Genomic DNA, 21,626 nt, shown 5'->3' with positions numbered 1-21,626 from the left:
TCAAGAGATTGCAAAATCTTTTACGAGAAGCTCATCCATTGCACCCTGCCAACTCTGCATCTTCACGATTAACTCCTTCTACCTCTATGAAGTAAAGGAATGCTTTTCTGATATTTCATTTTAGCTTATATTCAGTAATATTTGTGCTTAGTTTGTAACATTTTTGGTTTCCTTTTCAATATCCTCCATGAAAAGTTAAATACAGTAAGGGGGAGTTGACATGTCACACTCAAATAAGGCTTTCTGGCATAATTTGTGAAAAATCATGGAAAAACTATTCTTGGTCTTTGGAAAATTGTGATAAAAAACACACTTTAAACACTATGCATGAACGCGCTCTAATGCTGGTCATACAAATGTATAAACATAATATTACCACTGGTTATCTCTAATATATTTGTTAAGGGCATGCCCCTGTAAATGTGGCAAAACAAGTGAAACCCCTTTTTGTAAGCTACATCTTGCAGCACTGTGCCCGATCCTTCCCGCTGCTGATATCATATTCCTGGCTGCAGTGGTGACGTTCTGTGCACACAGGTCACTGTGCAGCCAATCACTGGCCTCAGAAGTAAAAAAGGGCACCTGAGGCCAGTGACTGGCTGCAGCAGTGACCTGTGGACATGACATCAACGCTGCAGTGAGAAAAAGAGACATGACTGACACCACACAGACCTGACCACCATGGCTTCTTTCAGCCAATTGCTTCCTACTAATAATTTTGCTAAGCTTACACTGTGCCAGGGTCCTCCCATAGTAATAGTGCTCCCAAAAGTCCCACCAATAGCAATATTTCTCTCCCAGAATGCTCTTAGTGGTAATAATGCCCCTATTGTTCCCCAGAATAAAAAATGTCCCCATAGTGGTCATACTAGTAATCATGCTTTATGAATGAAGCAGGCACCGGGCCCCGCTGCCATTACAGAAACAGATGCCGGCCCCCATTCACTACACAGGGACACTGTTATGGGGGGGGGGGGGGGGGGGGGTCTGTGGATGACACAAGATAAAATGCTATACAGGTGTCATCCACAGATGCCCCCATAACAGTGCCACCCACAGATGACCCCATAACAGTGCCACCCACAGACCACCATTAGTTCAAAACCCACCAAAAGCACACCTTTTGGTTCAAAATATTTATTTTCTTACTCAAAAACCTAGGTGCGTCTTATGGGTAGGTGCGTATTCTAGGGCGAAAAATACAGTAATTAATTATACCTTTTTGTGAATTGGGACATTTAAACTTGCTTTTTTTTTATTCCAATTTAAATCTAGTAGGAGTTGGAGTCTGTTCATTTTTTGCCGACTCAGACTCCAGGTACCCAAAATTGCCTCCGACTCAGACTCCTCGACTTAAGCCCTGCTTAAATCACCACTATCCAGAAGATCGCTGGGGATCAGACTGCTGGAACCCCCACCAATCCCAAGAAAGTGGCATCTGTCTCCCTGTCCATATTAAGTGGCAAGCTGAACAGCTGAGCATGCACCCTGCTACTCTATTCATTCTCTATGGGACTGCCGGAGAGTACAGTGCGCCGCTATTTCCAGCAGTCCTATGGAGAATGAATGGAGTGGCACAGTGCATGCTCAGCCTGCCACTCAGGATGAGGGAACACATGGGACCCTCATTCTTGGGATTAGTCCCAGTGGTTGGATCCCCAGAGATAAATTATTCATCCCCTATCTTGTGGATATGAGATAACTTTCAGACTTGGCACAACCCCTTTAACGCTATGCAGAAGATCTGTAGCAGATAATCACAGATTTCACACTTTGCAATGATTACAGTGAAATCCACAGCAAAATCTATGTCAAATGAGCTGCAAAATCTGATCCATGTGGCCACACCTTAAAAGGGTATTTCCGGGGAAATATTTTTCTTTCTTTTTAAAAGGGGGTGAGGGAAAAATTGGATTACGGATCCAACAGAAGTTTAATGTCTGGGCCAGCTTTTATTCATCCATTTCTCCAGCATATAAACAGTACCGACTGTTTCTCGACGACTACTGACAAGTGGCTGTGGCCCTCCAGTGTCCTGCGACTGAACACCAGCAGATCCTGGACTAGATATGGGACTGCTGTACTGCCGCCTCATCTGCTTGTCTGGGTGGGGAAGCAAAGTGCTGCTTATCTGAAAATAAGCAGTGACATTTGGGGCAACTTCTCCATTTGCCCTTTCTAAAGAACTGCACTTCTGTTATCAGTAACCGTGTGATCTGGTGAATGCCGGCCATGTGCCCACAGTCTAGTAATACAATGAGACAAGGACACACAGCCACGTCTATGCACATATATACACTGCAATGCTAGGCCTAATACTGATACTAGCTGTGATATTAAACAGGTCGTCTCACTTCAGCAAATGACATTTATCATGTAGAGAAACTTAATACAAGGAATTTACTAATGTATTAGGATTGCTTCATTTTTCCATCACATTATACTCGGCTCACATCCAGGGGTTACGAGCACTTTCCTATAGTGTGCAAGCACAACCACCGTTGCTGGATTGCAGGGTGGTCATAACCCCAGAGATAGAGATGTGTGAATTTTATTCTATGTTTTGTATCTCTAGGACAGTAATTGGTTAACTTCTTCTCTTTACAAGTGCCTCTTTGTTTCAAGAGTGGAGAAGAGAGGGGGGGGGGGGGGGGCAAAGAGCTGTGCTGTGGCCAGTGTCTGGTTTCTCACCTTTGTACAGGTGTCCCAAGGGAAGTGTATAGACTGTGGAGGAATGCATAAGCCAATCATATGGGTTGATGATAAATACATATTATTCACTGCCTATAGAGAAGCACCTCCTTGAAGTGTCACACATGACGTATGCAGTATTCTTGTTAGAATAGACGCCATGTGGCGCCATTCCAATGTGGTGCACATGTTAATAGTGTTATCTCTGTTTCTCATCTCTTTTTCCCCTTTGACCAATGAAACAATGTTTAAAGGGGTTCTGCACTTTCATTTAACTGATGATCTATCCTCTGGATAGATCATCAGCTTCTGATCGGCGGGTGTCCGACACCCGGGACCCCCACCGATCAGCTGTTTGAGAAGGCAGCGGCGCTCCAGCAGCGCAGCAGCCTTCTCACTGTTTACCGCCGGGCCGCCCGCCCAGTGACGTCACGACTTGTATCAACTAGAGTGGGCGCGGCTAAGCTCGATTCAATGAACAGAGCTTAGCCGCACCCACTCTAGTTGATACAAGTCGTGACGTCAGAGGGCGGGCGGTCCGGCGGTAAACAGTGAGAAGGCAGCGGCGCTCCTGGAGCGCCGCTGCCTTCTCAAACAGCTGATCGGCGGGGGTCCCGGGTGTCGGACCCCCGCCGATCAGAAGCTGATGATCTATCCAGAGGATAGATCATCAGTTAAATGAAAGTGCAGAACCCCTTTAACTGTGAGAGACAGAATCGGAAAAAAAATAAAAAAAAGCCAGGAAATCACAATGTATGTTTTTTTTTAATATAATTAATTTGCATTTATTGCATGAAATAAGTATTCAATCACCTACCAACCAGCAAAAATTCTGGCTCTCACAGACCTGTTAGTTTTTCTTTAAGAAGCCCTTCTACTTTGCACTCATTACCTGTATAAAAGTCACCTGTCCACACACAATCAATCACACTCCAACCTCTCCATCATGGCCAAGACCAAAGAGCTGTCTAAGGACACCAGGGACAAAATTGTAGACCTGCACAAGGCTGGGATAGACAACAGGACAATAGGCAAGCAGCTTGGCGAGAAGGCAACAACTGTTGGTGCAATTATTAAAAAACAGAAGAAACACAGGACACACAAGATGACTAAAATCTTCTTCAGTCTGGGGCTCCAAGCAAGATCTCACCTCGTGGGGCAAGGATGATTCTGAAAAAGGTCAGGAATGAGCCCAGAACTACACAGGAGGACCTGGTCAAAAACCTGAAGAGAGCTGGGACCACAGTCTCAAAGATTACCGTTAGTAACACACCACGCAGTCACAGATTAAAATCTTGCAGGGCACGTAAGGTCCTCCTCCTCACGCCAGCACATGTCCAGGTCCATTTGAAGTTCGCCAATAACCATCTGGATGATTCAGAGGAGGCATGGGAGTAGGTCATGTGGTCAAATGAGACCAAAATAGAACTTTTTGGTATTAATTCAACTGGCCGTGTTTGGAGGAAGAAGGATGTGTACAAACCCAAAACACTGCCCCAAACCGTGAAGAATGGGGGTGGAAACATCATACTTTGGGTGTGCTTTTCTGCAAAGGGGACAGGATGACTGCACAGTATTGAAGGGAGGATGGATGGAGCGATGTATTGCGAGATTTTGACCAGCAACCTCCTTCCCTCAGTAAGAGCATTGAAGATAGGTCGTGGCTGGGACTTCCAGTATGACAATGACCCGAAACATACAGCCAGGGCAACTAAGGAGTGGCTCTGTAAGAAGCATTTCAAGGTCCTGGAGTTGGAGTGGCCTAGCCAGTCTCCAGACCTGAACCCAATCAAAAATCTTTGGAGGGAGCTGAAACTCCATTTAGCCCAGCCACAGCCCCAAAACCTGAAAGATCCAGAGAAGATCTGTATGGAGGAGTCGGCTGCAGTGTGTGCAAACTTGGTCAAGAACTACAGGAAACGTTTGACGTAACGTTTGTAATTGCAAACAAAGGTTTCTATACCAAATATTAAGTTCTGTTTTTCTATTGTATCAAATATTTATTTCTAGCATTAAGCTGCAAATTATTTAAAAATCATACAATGTGATTTTCTGGATTTTTCTTTTTTAGATTCTGTCTCACAGTTGAAGTGTACCTACGATAAACATTACAGACCATTCTTTGTAGGTGGGAAAACTTGCAAAATAGCCAGTGTATCAAATACTTCTTCCCCCAACTGTACTAGCCTACAGACAGTTCAATATGGAACTCTGTCATGGTCCATATAGTTCAGTAAAAACCTGTATACCTCCACAGGAATGCATTACTATGTTCAGGATCTGTACACGTGGATCCTGAATAGTCATGTATATGTTGCACATCCTCCTTAAGACAATACTCACGACAGGGCCACACCACTAGCGCAGGTCAATTTGCACACGGATTCAGCAGACTTTCAGAAACATGCAGATGAGTTTCATCTACTGTAAATGCTGAATATTTTCCACCATTGACCCTGCAGCGTGGGAACACACCCTAAGGATACGACCACAAGAGATGGATTTTACAAAGCAGAATTTGCCGTGATTTTACATCTAAATCCGATATTACAAGTGCATTTTCCCCCTGCCCTTCCACAGAGTAAAATTTGCAGCATATACATCCTATTTGAACATACCCTAAAGGTGCCCGACCAGGGTAAATATTGACCGTCCATCTAATATGTATAAAGGGTCACCAGACTGCTGCAGTTGGAAAGAAGGATCGGGCTAGAGGTGTTTGGCAGTGGCTCACTCCCTCCTCCCCACTGAAAGTACATGGATGCTTTGCCAGGCCAAGAGTGCATGTCTATGGGTGAGTCGGGAGGTATGGCTGATGGCCAAGAGCGCTCATTCAGCTGTTTAATGTGTATGCTTAGCCCAAAAACGGTGACCATGTTTCAGTGGAAAACTGCATGACACTACTGCACACACCCCAACCTTAGGGTTTATCGACGTGGGTGGCTGAGACTTTAACACATTTCTGAGCATTTAATGAGATATCAGAAGCACAAAAACAAACCATGCTGTTTCAGTTGCCCAGAAAACTTATTTCTGAGACAGACTTCCAAGTATCACTAGCTATCTGACAGCACTGTGTATCAGCTTTACCTTTTAAGCGTTTCCAGGAGTGAAATATTGGAGGCCTAACCCTAAGGCCTCTTTCACACGAGCGTGACGGATTAGGTCCGGATGCGTTCAGTGAAACTCTCACCATTTTGTAAGTTCAGTCAGTTTTGCCTGCGATTGCGTTCAGTTTTTTCTGCGTAGGCGCAATGCGTTTTGATGCGTTTTTCACGCACGTGATAAAAAAACTGAAGGTTTAAAAACAACATCTCTTAGCAGCCATCAGTTAAAAAACGCACTGCATCCACACTTGCTTGCGTATGCAATGCTTTTTTCACTAAAGCCCCATTCACTTCTATGGGGCCAGGGCTGCGTGAAAAACGCAGAATATAGAACATGCGGCGTTTTTCATGCAATGCAGAACAGATGCGTGAAAAAAAAAAAACGTTCATGTACACAGACCCATTAAAATGAATGGGTCAGGATTCAGTGCGGGTGCTGTGTGTTCACGTCACGCATTGCACCCGCGCGGAAAACTTGCTCGTGTGAAAGGGGCCTAAGCCATACACATCTGATCAGTGGGAGTCTGCTAGGTTTAGATCAGCGTTTTATTGTCCGGCATATTGGCATTTCCAGAATTCAATATAATGGGGTCCATTGGGTTTCCGGCGTAGATATCTGCTTTGTTCCAGACTACATTTTTGTCCTTTTTTATGGGCGGAATCTGAGACGGACGCTCCTGCCTGTACATGTGAACCTAGCCTTACCTGCAGGACTTGATCAGCAGCGTGAAGGTGCAGCGGTGCTCCAGCAATTCACATGAATGAGACAGTTTCCGTACCAAGCACAGCCGATTGTGAGCCAAGGATAGGAATTCAATATCAGAGTACCGAAAAGCCCTCATTCTAGTGATCGGAGGGGGTATCAACACTAAGACCCCTCCCATCTATTAAAAACATCTCTATTATATATCAAACTTTTACAAAACTCGGATCTCTTAACTTTGAGAGCTCAGGAAAGAACAAAGTAGTGACAGAATCCAGGGTGATGTAAGCACTACCTGACAGATAATGAAAGGAATAGTGGGGAGCCCGATTGACATGGATATTCATTACCTAATCAGCACAAAGCATCAAATGGAATCATTAAGCCCAGTTCATACATCACATTTTGACAGTGTTTGCACGGTTCTTTTTTTTTTTCCATCCCAAGAACTGTAAATGAAATAAAGAAAGAAAAACAATACAGAGAGGGGAGTATATAGCGACCATGCCATCTAAAGGTAAGGTTACACAGCGATTTTGGGCACAACACATATTGCGCGCCAAGTATGTACAGCAGTGTAGCAGAGCTTCCATAGGAATGAATAGGGTTGCAGTGCAACTCGCGCGTTTGTTGAGACCACGACAGGTGAATCACAAAAAATTTCAATGAAAAAAAAAAAACATTTTGGGTGCGACATGGGCACGAGACAATTGTCACAGTAGAAGTCACATTGTAGCCATACCCAAAGCGATTTCTCAGTAGAGGGGCTTCCTCTGTCCCCCTGTCACAGTCCTTTATGTTAGAGGGGTGAGAAGATCCAATAGACTTGCTGCACAGGTCTCTCCGTTTTCCTCTATGTATGTTGTTGTTTGTCAGGATCTCACCTCTTCTCAGGTGCCGCTTGTTATCAGTGATGAGACTATTTAGATCCGCCTCACACTGCTGACCATGCGGTTGATAGTTTTTTTTGCTCTGAGTTGCTGGTGCTGGTTTGTCTTAGATCTGATGCTTCTCGATACATCTCTAAGTCAAGTTCTTGTTGCCTTCGCCGTTTCTTATTATCTGGAGTGTGTTTCTAGGCCTCAGGGAGACGCAGGTTCCTTCATTCTGGAAGGAACCAGCTGTCTCATTCCCTGCTACCTATCCTAGGGCTCGTCCGTTTTAGCAGGGCTTTAGGTATCCGGTGTATGAGTATTTCCACCATCAGGATCTGCTCATACTGGCAGGAGTTAGGGAAAGGCCTAGGGATCACTAGGTGGTCACCATCCCTCTTTCTTAGCTTTCGAGGCCTAGATTGTTGTCCATTTGTTGTGGTGTGTATTTGGTGTTTTCCCTTCCCCTATAATCTGTGACATCTCCATATCCCCTCCATTTTGCAACTGTGGGGTGCTGATAGTGGTTATGGCAGCTGGAGGCACGAGAATGGCTTCCAGGTCTACCATGTACAGAAGCCTGTTACACCCTGCAGGGTTTATTAGGCTGCCTTTTTATGTAAAAGGAAAGACATAATACACTGCACTTATTGGGTTGTAAAGTGCATTATGTGCTTGTTTAACTATCGGTTCACGTTCCCTTGTGAGACTAAGAAATTATGTAAAATAACTGAACTTTTTTTTTTTAATGGCGGGTGAGTGAGGATCGTGCTGTAACAGGCAGCGTAAAGTGCATGCGCTAGAAGAGCGCGATCCCGGCATCACGTCTATCTAATTGTAGAGAGGAGGGGTAAGGGGCGGGCTTAGCTTTACTTGAAGCAAGGAGGCTGCTGCCCCCTCAACTTCAAGCCTGACTCTGAGACAGCGCCAACCGATGTTAAAAACGCTGTTTTAATAAGTATGAAGAAACACAAAGAGGAAAGAAAAACATGATTAGCAACACACTGGGGGATACTGTAAGGTACTGTGGTCGGTTTAATATGCGTTTTGCAGGTGACAGGTTCCCTTTAATACAAGTAACTTACTAATGTATTGTGATTGTCCATATTGCCTCCTTTGTTGGCTTTATGCATTTCTCCATCACATTATACGCTGCTCGTTTCCATGGTTACAGTCATCCTGTAATCCAGCCGGTGGTCGTGCTTGCACACAATAGAAAAAAACACTGGTCTATGCACACTCCTGTGGTCCCGGCCACCAGAGGGACCAGCGCCTTTTCCTATAGTGTGCAAGCACGTCCACGACAGCTGGATTACTGGGTGGTCGTAACCATGGAAATGAGCAGTGTACAATGTGATGGAAAAATGAATCAAGCCAGCAAAGGAAGCAATATGGACAATCCCAATACATTAGTAAGTGCCTTGTTAATGTACTGACTCAGGCTACTTTCCGTTTGAGATACGTTCAGGGCTCTCACAAGTGGTCCAAAACGGATCAGTTTTGCCCTAATGCATTCTGAATGGAAAAGGATCCGCTCAGAATGCATCAGTTTGCCTCCGTTCCATCTCAATTCCGCTTTGGAGGCGTCTGACTAAACTGAGCAAAATGGATCCTTTCTGACACATAATGTAAGTCAATGCGGGCGGATCAGTTTTCTATGACAATAGAAAACGGATCCGTCCCCCATTGACTTTCAATGGTGTTCACGACGGATCCGTCTCCGATAATACAAACGGATCCGTTCTGAACAGATGCAGACGTTTGGATTATCTGAACAGACGGATCCGCACCAACTGTGTGAAAGCAGCCTAAGCTATTACCCAATTTATGTCTCAAGGTTAGCCTACTGGCTTTTAGGATAACTACCTTACATCTGGTGGCATCAGAGGTTCCATTTTCTTTTCTTTTTGAAAAGAAAGCTAATATGCACACCTTTTTTGCCCACAGGAGTACTGCCTGGCCTATAAGACTCCTTACACCTCCATAAGGAGACAGAGTTCCCCTTGAATGTAAACGAAGGAGACACTGGGCTCTTTGGAGGGTTGCTGCCTCTTCAGTCAGCTGTTCTGCAGGGAGTCGGACCCCCACCAATCTGACGCTGATAGCCTATCCTTCAATTTTGTAGTCCAGGATAAACTCTTTTTGTGAAGTAAGCAAAATAAGTTCAACACAAATTGTGCACACTGCAACAGACGAGACAATATTAGAGCTCACTTCTTCAACTATATTCAATCAAACAAGGCATCAGTGTGTCTACATAAAGGGTTAATAGATGCAGCTACTCCGGTACAGGCAACCTCCGCTCCGCCCACATTTACCCCCATGACCTATGGACTTTGACCGAATGTCTCCTACAAGCCGGCACCTGAGAGTCCGCTTACTGCTTCTGTCATGAGCGGCCTGGACAACAAAAGCATCCAGTTAAATTAGGCTACTTTCACACTAGCGTTGTTTAAATCCGGCGTTCAATTCCGACACCGGAACTGCCCGTCGGATCCGGAAAAACGTGTGAAAACGGATGACATTTGAATCCGGATTTTGATCACAATGAAAAAATGCATTGGAAAAACCGGATCCGCCATTTATGGACTTTAACTTTTTTTTCACATTTTTTCGGGTTTAACATGCAAAAGCCGGATCCGGTTTGACTGAACACACGGCGCCGGTTTGCATGAACACACTTGTTAATGCAAGTCAATGGGAAAAAGACCGGATCCGGCATTCAGTCAAAGTGTTCAGGATTTTTGTCCGGAGGTAAAAATACAACATGCTACGGTTTTCTAAAAAGACTGAGCTGAAGACATCCTGATGCATCCTGAACGGATTGCTCTCCATTCAGAATGCATGGGGATAAAACTGATCAGTTCTTTTCCGGATTTGAGCCCCTACGACGGAACTCAGCGCCGGAAAAGAAAAACGCTAGTGTGAAAGTACCCTTAGAGAGAATTTCACTAAGAATAAAAAAAATTATACAAATATGTTTATTAATATTTATGTATTAAAATGTATGATATAATATTTAAAAATGAGAAAACATACAGTGTGACAAAGATGCAAGAATCTGACATATGTAGAGGGGTCAAATACTTTTTGACAGTGTTGTGTGGGCTCATTTTCAGAAGACATGTCATCGAGTGGTAGTGATGGTTTCCAGGAAGTGGCTGAGGCCTGTGTGGCAGCAGCATACATTCAGTCCTGATGTAGAATAGGCCACCAGTTCTACACAAGGTGTGGAAAGTCCCTAGACTTCCCTGGTAAACCACTGACCTGACAGACAGCAGCGATGCAAGGAGGCGACATTTGTAAAGAAGAAGGCCTCTTTCACTCGTCAGTGAACAGTCAACTTCTGTCAGTGAAAAAGTTTTTCTTCACGTTGCTTCAGAGTTTGTTGCAAACCTGTTAAAAGTTTTCCATTTTTTTTTCCTGTACAGATACAATCAATTTTTGATGCGTTTTTCAAGAGTTTGAAGAAAAGCTGAAGAATAAGGTCTCGTGCACACAATCCTATTTTTCATCCGCATCTGATCCGCATTTTTTGCAGGTCAGATGTGGACCCATTCACTTCAATGGGGCTGCAAAAGATGCGGAAAGCACACCTGTGTCCGTTCCAAGGCCCCGCAAAAAAACAGAACATGTCCTAGTCTTGTCCACATTATGGGGGCTGGACGTTCCTTTCTGCAAAATGGAATGCACACGGTCAACACCTGTGTTCTGCAGATCCACAATTTGCCGGACACAAACAGCCAACGGTCGTGTGCATGAGCCCTAGCACTCAACATCTCCTAGAAACCATGAGTGAAAAACGCACTGCACCCGGATACCTTCCGTTTTTCTCACAAGCCCCATTCATTTCTATGGAGCCGGAGCTGTGTGAAAAACGCACAATACAGAACATGCTGCAATTTTTCCTGAGACGATCAGTGAAAAACAACACTCGTGCACAGACCCACTTAGATGACTGGATCAGGAGTCAGTCCGGATGCTCTACGTCCACAACACGCATCGCAACTGGACGGAAAACGCACTCGTGAGAAAGAGGCCTAACGCATTCTCACTCTCCACCACTGGAGGCCTTACGCACCTGCTCCCTGTATTAACCTGAAGCTCCACCTCATTCACAGCCGTCATCTTTGTAATATCTCTTCATTACGTTTTTTTGTGACAAATCCGATTTTATCATAGTCTGTCATTTACGGAGTAGCTTTAAAAAGTGTCTGTCAGCAGGATTAACCTTATTAAACCAGACTTAATACTTGCAAGGGTTGATCCTGCTTAGTAAACCGATACCTCATTTATGTTACTCCATTGTGTTGTTCCTGAGAAAAATTACAATAAATATGTCAATTAGGTCTTTGGTGCACTGAAGCATTTGCCCAAGCCCCTTGGAGCACCAGAGCGCCACCGTTTTGCACTTACAGCCAAGTCCACCCGTCCCCTAAATTGGCAGGGCCCGGCATCTCAGCCCTGCAATCTCACAATGCATGTGCCTCTGCGTCCCCAGCAGTGCAAATCTACTACCCAGAAGACGAGACACTTCACTTTGTGCAGGTGGAGTGGCGCATGCGCAGTAATCTGCATTGCTTGGAAAGCAGAGGCAGATGCACTGTGTATGAGCCAGTAGTGTAAACTACAATGCAGGGCCACTATGCCTCGTCCTGGCTCTAATAGAGTGGAGGGGCTCAGGACAACTCCTTGGTGAACCAAATACCTAACTTGGATATTAGGCTACTTTCACACTGGCGGTTTGGTTTCCGTTTGTGAGATCCGTTCAGGGCACTCACAATTGGTCCAAAACAGATCAGTTTGCATTCTAGTGCATTCTGAATGGATAAGGATCCGCTCAGTTTGCATCAGTTCAGTCTCCATTCAAGCAGTGTTTTGGTGTCCGTCTGACGAAACTGAGCCAAACGGATCCGTCCTGGTTCACAATGTAAGTCAATGGGGACGGATCAGTTTTTTATTACACAATATTAAACGGATCCGTCCTCCATTGACTTTCAATGGTGTTCAAGACGGATCAGTCTTGGCTACGTTACAGATAATACAAACGGATCCGTTCTGAACAGATGCAGAAGTTTGTATTATCTGAATGGATCCGTCTGTGCAGATATATGACGGATCCGCACCAAACGCAAGTGTGAAAGTAGCCTTAATAAAAAGTGATTTCTCTCAGGAACCGCACAACAGAGGTATCTCAGCCGAATTTCCTGATGTGAAATTCAGAGGAGTTGGAAAAAACAACCTCATCCTGGTTTCATCTTTTAAAAACTGATATTTTTCCAGTTGTATGTATTAATGCGCTAATGTCCAGAGTAGACTCCATTAATAAAAAGCATCTATTACAGGAGTCAGTCACCTCCAGCACTTAAACTACAACTCCCAGAATGCTCCATTCACTTTTATCTGAGTTTTAAAACCAGTACAGCAAGTGTGCATGCTGGGGGAGGCAGTTACACAGCAGCTGAAGTGCCGAAGGTGGCTGACCCATGGTGTCATATATGATCCGTGGATCACAGCAGCAGGTTTTACGCTGGGTTCACACCTGAGCGTTTTACAGCGTGTTCAAACGCGCTGCAAAACGCTCAACACATGAAAACCAATGCTTCCCTATGGCCCCGGTTCACACTTGAGCGTTTTACAGCGAGTTTGAACGCGCTGAAAAACGCCCTACGCTCAAAAAAGTTCTTGAGCTTCTTTGGGGCGTTTTGTCGCGCGTTCCCGTACATAGACTTTCGGGAACGCGCAACAATGGGTGTTCGCTTGTCTCTGTATGCGCGATTGTAAACGCCGGTACAATCGCGCATACTGAGCGCTCCTTTCAGAACGCTCAGGTGTGAACCCAGGGTTAGGGTATGTTCACATGGGACATACAGCGAGAACGTCTGCAGTGGCAATGATCACATGAATTACAGGCGGCTAGTAGAAATGGCTGTGGATATCACCCTGGACATTGTAAAGTGAAATCTACAGCATCAATTCACCTGCTGCAAATTTCAAGTCTGCACCACATGTCAATTGCAGATTTTTTTTACACACCGTGTGGATGAATTTTCTTAAAGGGGTGTCCAGCTTTTTCAAAATGATGGTCCATCCTCAGCTGTTCGGCAGGGGACCAACACCCTGCACCCCCACCGATCGGCTGTGGATGTCTAACACCCGGCACCGCCACCGATTGGCTGTTCAGAGGCTGGTAAGAGCTGCTATCTCTCTCCAGTTTACCAAACACAGCCCTGTTCGTGGCATAGTGGCTGTGCTTGGTATTGCAGCCCAGGCCGATTCACTTGAACTAAAAGCTGCGTCTAGGCCATGGGACTGATGAACATGACGTCGCTTGCCTATGAGTGCTGTGGCCTCTTCAAATAGCTGATCGGCAGGGTGTTGGGAATTAGCCCACCGATAAGATATTGATGACCTTTCCTGAGGATACGTCATGAATATTTTACTCCCAGAAAACTCTTTAATGCATGCAAAAAAAATGATATACTGTACGTGTTTCGACCCACATGCAATATCGTTGATCGGTCCTGGTTTAGGGGCAGCTGAGCTGCCAATGGGAAAGGACCACTAAATGGTCAATGGATGTGAAGGAGAGTTCCAATGGTCAGGCTCCTCTCAATCGCACATTGATGGCACATGAGACCTAGGGCTCATGCACACGACCGTTGTTGTTTTGCGGTCCGTTTTTCACGGATCCATTCTGTATGTGAGTTTTTTTTCTCTCTGATTTAAGTCCTTTTCCGTTCCATTATTGCACAAAACATATCCGTATGGTTTCCGTATTTGATCAGTTTTTTGTGGATTGGAACCGGAAACAGTAATTTATATTAATCACCAAACACATGAGGAATACGGGCTGGGCATAGCATTTCTATAGTATGGATCCGCAAAATATGGATGACATACGGGATGTGTTCTGTGTGCGTTTCGTATTTTTTGCGAACCCATTGACTTGAATGGGGCCTCGGACCATGATTTGCAGGACAATAATAGGACATGCACAATTTTTTTGCGGTACAGCCATGCGGACAAGCAGAAACTGAATGCACACGGAGTAACTTCCGTATTTTCTACAGCCCCATTGAAGTGAATGGTTCCACATACGGTCCGCAAAAAAAACACAGAATGGAAGCGGAAAGAAATACTGGTTTAGTTTACCGGTAAATCCTTTTCCAGGAGTCCGACATGACAGCACCCATGGAGGTTGTCCTATTGGTCTCTGTAGGGACAGGAAGCGAGAGAGATTAAAAGGCCCCCACCCCTCCCACTCTCCAGTGTTTTACCAAATTACTACACCGGATAGGATCCAACACCTTTATTAATACAATGTTATATTCACACTGCTTACAAGGCTGGAACCAGCATAACGGGGAGGGTAGTACAGGGTGCTGTCATGTCGGACTCCTGGAAAAGGATTTACCGGTAAACTAAACCAGTATTTCCAGGACGTCCCTCCATGACAGCACCCATGGAGAACTAACAACTGAATCTCCTAGGGGGGGACTACTGCCTGAAGGACTTTCCGCCCAAAGGCCAAGTCCTGTCCGGCCAAAACGTCTAGCCTGTAATGTTTGGCAAAAGTCAGGAAGCTAGACCAGGTTGCCGCTTTGCAAATCTGGTCAATTGTAGCGTCGGCCCTTTCGGCCCAGGAAGTTGCCATTGCTCTCGTGGAATGTGCCTTCAGATTTAAAGGGCAGGCTATTTCTTGCAGCCTGTATGTTTCTCTGATGGTGTCCTTAATCCACCGAGCCAGCGTCTGTTTTGAGGCCTTCAAGCCTCTATTCTTCCCACCGAACTGGATGAACAGATTACTTGATCTCCTCCAGGAACTGGTTCTGTCCAGATAGGCCAGGATTGCTCTTCTAACGTCCAGCCTCTGGAATCTTTCCTCCTGTATATTTTTGGGGAGGGAACAAAATGAAGGGAGTGTTAGCTCTTGTTCTCTATGGAAAGCAGAGACCACCTTAGGTAGAAAGGCTGGGTCTGGCTTCAAGATTATGCGGTCATCCAAAATCCTTAAGTAAGGTTGTTTAATTGACAAGGCTTGGATTTCCCCTATCCTGCGGGCTGTGGTTATAGCCAGAAGAAACACTGCTTTGAGAGACAGAAATTTTTCGGATATCTGCCCAATCGGCTCAAACGGAGGATCGCATAATCCTTCTAGAACTACGTTCAGACTCCAGGGGGGAACCGACTGTCTCAAAGTGGGCCTCAATCTGGAAGCTGCTTTTAGAAAGCTTCTAATCCACCTATGATCTGCAAGGGGAGTATCGAGACAACAGCTGAGTGCCGAGACCTGTACTTTGAGTGTGCTGGGTTTCAGACCTGCATCAAACCCCTCCTGAAGGAACTCTAAAATACAACCCACCGTGGGGGATCTGGCATCTGCCTGGTTCTGTGACAACCAGGATGAGAACTTTTTCCAAATCTTGTTGTATATTGCTCTTGTAATAGGTTTGCGGCAGCTCTGTAAAGTTGAAATTACCTTGTCCGAGAGTCCCTTGTTCCTTAAGGTTTGCCTCTCAGGATCCACGCTGTAAGGTTCAGTTTGTCCAGGTTGGGGTGAAACAGAGGACCTTGTGATAGTAGGTCTTGTCTTCTTGGAAGGGTTATTGGTTCCCTGATGGACATGGTCTTTAGAACCGAAAACCAGGCTCTCTTGGGCCAAGCTGGAGCTACCAAGATCAGCGTGGATGAGCACCCTCTCAATTTCTTCAGGATTAGCGGTATGAGGAGAAGTGGGGGAAAAGCGTAGGCTAGGCTCATATCCCAAGGTTGGGAAAGAGCATCCACCGCCAGTGGTCCTCCTCTTGGGTCTAGCGAGAAGAAATAGTCCAGCTGAGTATTTCTGCTGGACGCAAATAAATCCACTTGAGGTCTCCCCCACTGTTGGCAAATCATTTGGAATACCTCCTGGTTCAACTTCCATTCCCCTGGCCTGACTAATTGTCGGCTGAGAAAGTCCGCTGTGTAATTGAGAGATCCCTTCAGGTGTGTGGCTGAAATGGACAAGATCTTCTCCTCTGACCAGCTGAAGATGAGATTCGCTAGGTCCTGGAGATGAGGATTCTTCGTCCCTCCTTGTCTTTTTATGTAGCAAACTGTTGTTATGTTGTCCGATAGCACTCGGACATGATGACCTATGAGGAGATGTTCTGCCGCTCTTAGGGACTCCCAGACCGCTTTCAATTCCCTGTAGTTTGAGGATCTTAGGGCGTCTGCGTCGGACCAACTGCCCTGAAAGAACTGGTCCCCTAGGTGGGCTCCCCAACCATGGCTGCTTGCGTCCGTGGTTAATGTTTTGAGCGGTATCGTGTTCCAGGCAACTCCTCGGGACAGGTTTTCTGTTACCAACCACCAGGAGAGGGAGTTTACCGCCCCGTCTGAAAGAGATACCTTGGTGTTTAGTGATCTGTGGTCCTTGTCCCAAGAAGCGAGGACCTCCGCCTGGAGGGTTCTTGTATGGAACTGGGCCCAAGGAACAGTTGTGATGCATGAGGTCATCAGTCCTAGGACCTGCATGGCTTCCCGCAGAGTCCGTTTTTTCTTTAGTTTGAAGGCTCTTATTCTTTCCCTTATGCTGACCTGCTTGTCTTGGGGAAGAAGAGAGTATTGGGTCACGGAATTTAGGAGGGTTCCTAGGAACTTCTTTTGCGTTGCTGGTTGTAGGTCCGATTTCTCCAGGTTTATTTTCCATCCTAGACGAGTGAGTAAAGATAGAGTCCTTCCTTTGTGAAGCTCTAACTCCTCCTCTGAGTCTGCCACAAGCAGAAAGTCGTCTAGGTAGGGGACTATAGTTACCTGTCTCTGTCTTAGATAGGCAACTATCTCCGCCACTACCTTTGTGAAGATGCGTGGGGCTGATGAAATTCCAAACGGGAGACATTGGAACTGAAAATGCATAATCCTTCCGTCCTTCTTGATTGCGAACCTCAAATATTGCTGACAATGAGGGTGAATGGGGACGTGATAATATGCGTCCTTTAGATCCAGGGTGCATAGGAACGCCCCTGGGCTTATCAACGGAATTGCAGATTTTATTGATTCCATCTTGAAATGATGATGTGTTATCCATTTGTTCAGAAATTTCAGATTGATGATGGTTCTCTTGGAGCCATCTGGTTTTGTGATGAGGAAGAGTTTTGAGTAGTGACCTTTGAACTCCTCTGAAGGAGGGACTTGTACAATTGCGCCTAAAGTCAGAAGTTTTTGGATGTCCGTCAGGAGCTGGTCCTGCAGAGAGGTCGATTGAAAGACTGTGGTCTGGAATAGATGAGGAGGAGGAAGGCGAAACTCTATCTTGAACCCCGTTCGGATGGATTCCAGGATGTATTGGTTTTTGGTTATCCTGGTCCATTCTTCCCAAAAGAACTGGAGTCTGCCCCCTACTGGCCTGGCGTCATTGTTTCTCAGGCTTGGAATTGGGGTTAAAAAGGAAACCTCGACCTTTTCCCCCTTTGGGGTAGCTCCACCTTCCAGTCTTCCCTTTACCTCTGGGAGTGCCCTGGAAGCTGCTGGTTGTCTTACGAAAGGGCAAAGGTTTCTTTCCTTTTTCCTCCGGAAACCCCTTCTTTCTGTCCGCTGTCTTCTCCAGGATCTCATCCAGTACCGGACCAAAGAGGTGAGAACCTTTAAGGGGTAAGGCGCATAGTTTATTCTTGGAGGCTATATCCCCCGACCAGGGTTTTAGCCACAGGGCTCTCCTTGCCGTATTGGTTAGGGAGTCTGTTTTTGCTGCAAATCTTATGGACTCCGCTGAGGCGTCTGCTACAAAGGATGCAGCCATCTTAAATAGGGGTAATGACGCCAGGATCTCTTCCTTAGGGGTGTCTTGCCTAAGATGTTCTTCCAGCTGGTTCACCCAAAGACACAGAGATCTGGCCACGGACGTAGCAGCAATATTGGTGTTAATGCTATTGGCCGAAACTTCCCATGCTCTTTTGAGCAAACCGTCGATCTTCCGATCCATTGGCTCCTTTAACTGGGCTGAGTCCTCAAAGGGGAGGGTGGTTCTTTTTACCACCTTCGCCACCTGGATATCGACTTTAGGGACTACATCCCACAGTTTTGTGTCCTCCGGGTTGAACAAAAGCCTGTTCTTAAATTCCCGCGGTATATACAATCTCTTATCGGCGTCAGCCCATTCGTCTATGACTAGGTCCTTCAAATTCTCGTTCACCGGGAACAATTTTTTCTTCCTAGCTTTTAAGCCGCCGAACATCTCGTCCTGTATCGAGCGAGTCTGTTCCTCTTCCTCTATATCCATAGTCTGTCTTACAGCCGACAGGAGGGGATCTAGATCTTCTTGTGAGAAGAAATATCTTCTCCCGTGGTGTCTTTCTCCCCCTGGTAGGAAGAGAGAGAGACCATTAGCCCAGCGTAAGGAATAAAGGAGAGGGACCTGGATACATCTCACTTTACTTACATGACTCGGGGTAGGGATGTCTGCGCTAGTGTCCTGCATAGCTGACATCTGGACCTCCATACCACACCTGGACAGCAAACTGACATTCAATTTAAGTCCTACCTGGTCCACCCGTTGCCGCGCGGCTCCGCCTCCTTATTTCCAGGTGGGGGGGGGACTCAATGCCATGCAGAGTCGACCCCCCCTGCGTGCATTCCGCCGGGCTCGGCGTTCCCTGGGCGCCGCCATCTTTCTTTCGCCCATGTGACCCGCACTTCCGGTCACATGGGCTGCACGCCGAACGGGAGGAGCGCCGAGCGCAGGAGCCGCAGCCGATCCCAGAGCTCCCGAACCCGGAAGAAGCGGCCTCGGCTCCCTGATACCGCGGCCACCACACAGCGCTCCCGACCGCTCTCAGCTCCTCGCCGATGCGGCCAGAAAAGAAGGTATCTGGGGAAGCCAGGGGACCTCTACCCAGAGAGGTGCTAGCTTTTAGGGCCCCCGGAGCCTGAAGAGGAGAGGGAGACCCCCCCGACCAGGCTCGGCCCCATATAGATTCCCAGGGCAGGGAAAAGATTCTCTCGGCTCCCATCCCTGTAGGGACAGGAAGAACACTGGAGAGTGGGAGGGGTGGGGGCCTTTTAATCTCTCTCGCTTCCTGTCCCTACAGAGACCAATAGGACAACCTCCATGGGTGCTGTCATGGAGGGACGTCCTGGAAAATACGTTTGTGTGAATGAGCCCTTAGGCCTCATGCACACGACCGCAGTTTGGTCCGCATCCGAGCGGCAGTTTTGTCCGTTCTGCGGACAAGAAAAGGCATGTCTACAATGGGCCACCCGTTCCGCAGAAGGCAGTTTGCGGACCGCAAAATACGGCACGGTCGTGTGCATGAGGCCTTAGGCATAGGCCGTTATCTTGAAATTCGCAAACCCCTGCTCCTGTGTGAGTTGGATGTGGTCATGGGAGGCTTTTAAGCCATTGACAGCAAGCGGAGGTCATGAAAATGTTGAGAAACCGAAACATACAATTGAATCGGATGAAAAAGTTTTATAACTCTATTAGAGTAAGTTTTCATTACATTTACTAGTTTGAGGTGGGACACGATCTAATGCCGTCAGCCTACAGATGATTACCAGTGTCTCACCCACTATGATGAGTTATCCCCGCTAAAGGGAAAAAGTGCAAAACAGGAAATGAATTCATATTGATCCTTGTTTAAGAGCGGAATGGGAGTCTGTGCCAAAATCCTGCATGGACCTGATCCCTACTACCGAAGCTCAAGTCTGGGCTTACTTTAAAGTCTACATCCGAGAATTGCATAAAAAGCAAGGATATTGCAGAAATAATAGTTCTTTACAGCCATGAGGTAAATTATAGGGCTGAAGGGTGCGCCCATTTGCCTGTGCTTGCACAAAATACTGGCTGCTGTTGACTCCAGCTTATTTCGGTTGTTGTAGGATGTGGCTGGCTGATCATTCAGTAAGGCCTCATGCACACAACCGTGCCGTTTTTTGCGGTCCGCAAAAAAACAGAAGCCGGCAATATAAATGCCTATTCTTGTCCGCAAAGCGTGGACAAGAATAGGACGTCATTTTTTTTAGTGGGGCCGCGGAACGGAGCCACGGATGCGGACAGCACACGTAGTGCTGTCCGCATCTTTTGCGGCCCCATTGAAGTGAACGGGTCCGTATCCAAGCCGCCAAAACGGCATCTCGGATGCGGACCCAAACAACGGTCGGGTGCATGAGGCCTAAGGCTTTTCACAGGGGGCATACGTCTGAATCCCTGAAAACAGTATTCAGACATATACTGCGGTGGTACATTCACCTCAGCCCTGATAGAAAGGCCCAGCAGGGGGCTAAACACACTGGGGCAGATTTATTAAAAGCGGTGTGAAGGGAATCTGGCTTAGTTGCCCATAGCAACCAATCAGATTCCACCTTTCATTTTCCAAAGGAGCTCTGAAGAATGAAAGGTAGAATCCAATTGGTTGCTATAGTAACTAGACCAGTTTTCCTTTACACTGGTATTAACGTGGCCTAGTTCCCAAAGAAACCTCAGACGTGTGCCACTGTATAAGCATACGTCTGCCATTGCAGAAAGTAAAGTAACAATGAAGATGTCAACAGGCCCTAACATGTAGCCCGTTGGTTCCAATTTCCTGTTAGGGCATGTTCACACATATAAAAATGTTCCAGCATTTTTCTGCTGCTGAATCAATATTCAAAACTCCATCAATGGTTTCCCATTGACTTCAATGAAAAAAACTTGACACGGGGCACACCTTGTAGAAATGGTACAGTTTTTACAGTAGACAATTTGAAAAAGATTTGAGAAGTGACATTGTGGATTCCAAAGAAGTCAATGGGGAAGCAAAAAAAACAGAAAAAAAACCCTCACTGAATAACAACTTCTAAAATGCTTGTAAAAACTCCACCAAAACCACCGCCAAATTAGAAGACGACCAGTTTTCAGCTACTGATTTCATGTTGTGGATTTTAGCCATTTGAACGCACTCTTAGCGAAATGCTAATTATATCATAGGACAATTTCAGGTGGGCGTGTCCAGTGCGGGAAACACATTTCAGGTGGAAGTGTGATTTCCCATTATGGACATTGCTCCTTTCACAGGATTGCACGGCATTAGGCCTCTTTCACACTACCATATGGCTATTTTAGTGTTGTGCGGTCTGTTTTTCACGGATCAGTTGTTCCGGTTTTTTTTTTGTTTCCGTTGTGTTTCCATTTCGTTTTTCCGTATGGCCTATACAGTAATTACATAGAAAAAAATTGGGCTGGGCATAACATTTTCAATAGATGGTTCCGCAAAAACGGAACGGATACGGAAG

General features: G+C 46.1%; 2 protein-coding genes across 4 annotated transcripts in view; both read right to left on the bottom strand.

The window, feature by feature from the left end:
- Positions 1–21,626, bottom strand: part of ELF1 (E74 like ETS transcription factor 1) — a 104,204-nt gene that overhangs the window by 75,105 nt on the left and 7,473 nt on the right. The gene's annotated exons all lie outside the window — the stretch shown is intronic.
- LOC122931434 (lamina-associated polypeptide 2-like) lies at positions 17,770–19,365 on the bottom strand. Its single transcript, XM_044285507.1, has 2 exons — positions 18,796–19,365; positions 17,770–18,716 (listed from the first exon to the last, which is right to left on the bottom strand). Exon 2 carries the CDS (start codon positions 18,634–18,636, stop codon positions 17,770–17,772), a length of 867 nt encoding a protein of 288 aa, XP_044141442.1. The 5' UTR covers positions 18,637–18,716; positions 18,796–19,365.

This window comes from Bufo gargarizans, chromosome 3 (assembly GCF_014858855.1).
Source record: "Bufo gargarizans isolate SCDJY-AF-19 chromosome 3, ASM1485885v1, whole genome shotgun sequence".
In the NCBI taxonomy this organism is placed as follows: Eukaryota; Metazoa; Chordata; class Amphibia; order Anura; family Bufonidae; genus Bufo; species Bufo gargarizans.
The sequence above is the reverse complement of the archived record's forward strand: the minus strand, read 5'-3'. Positions and strand labels throughout refer to the sequence as shown.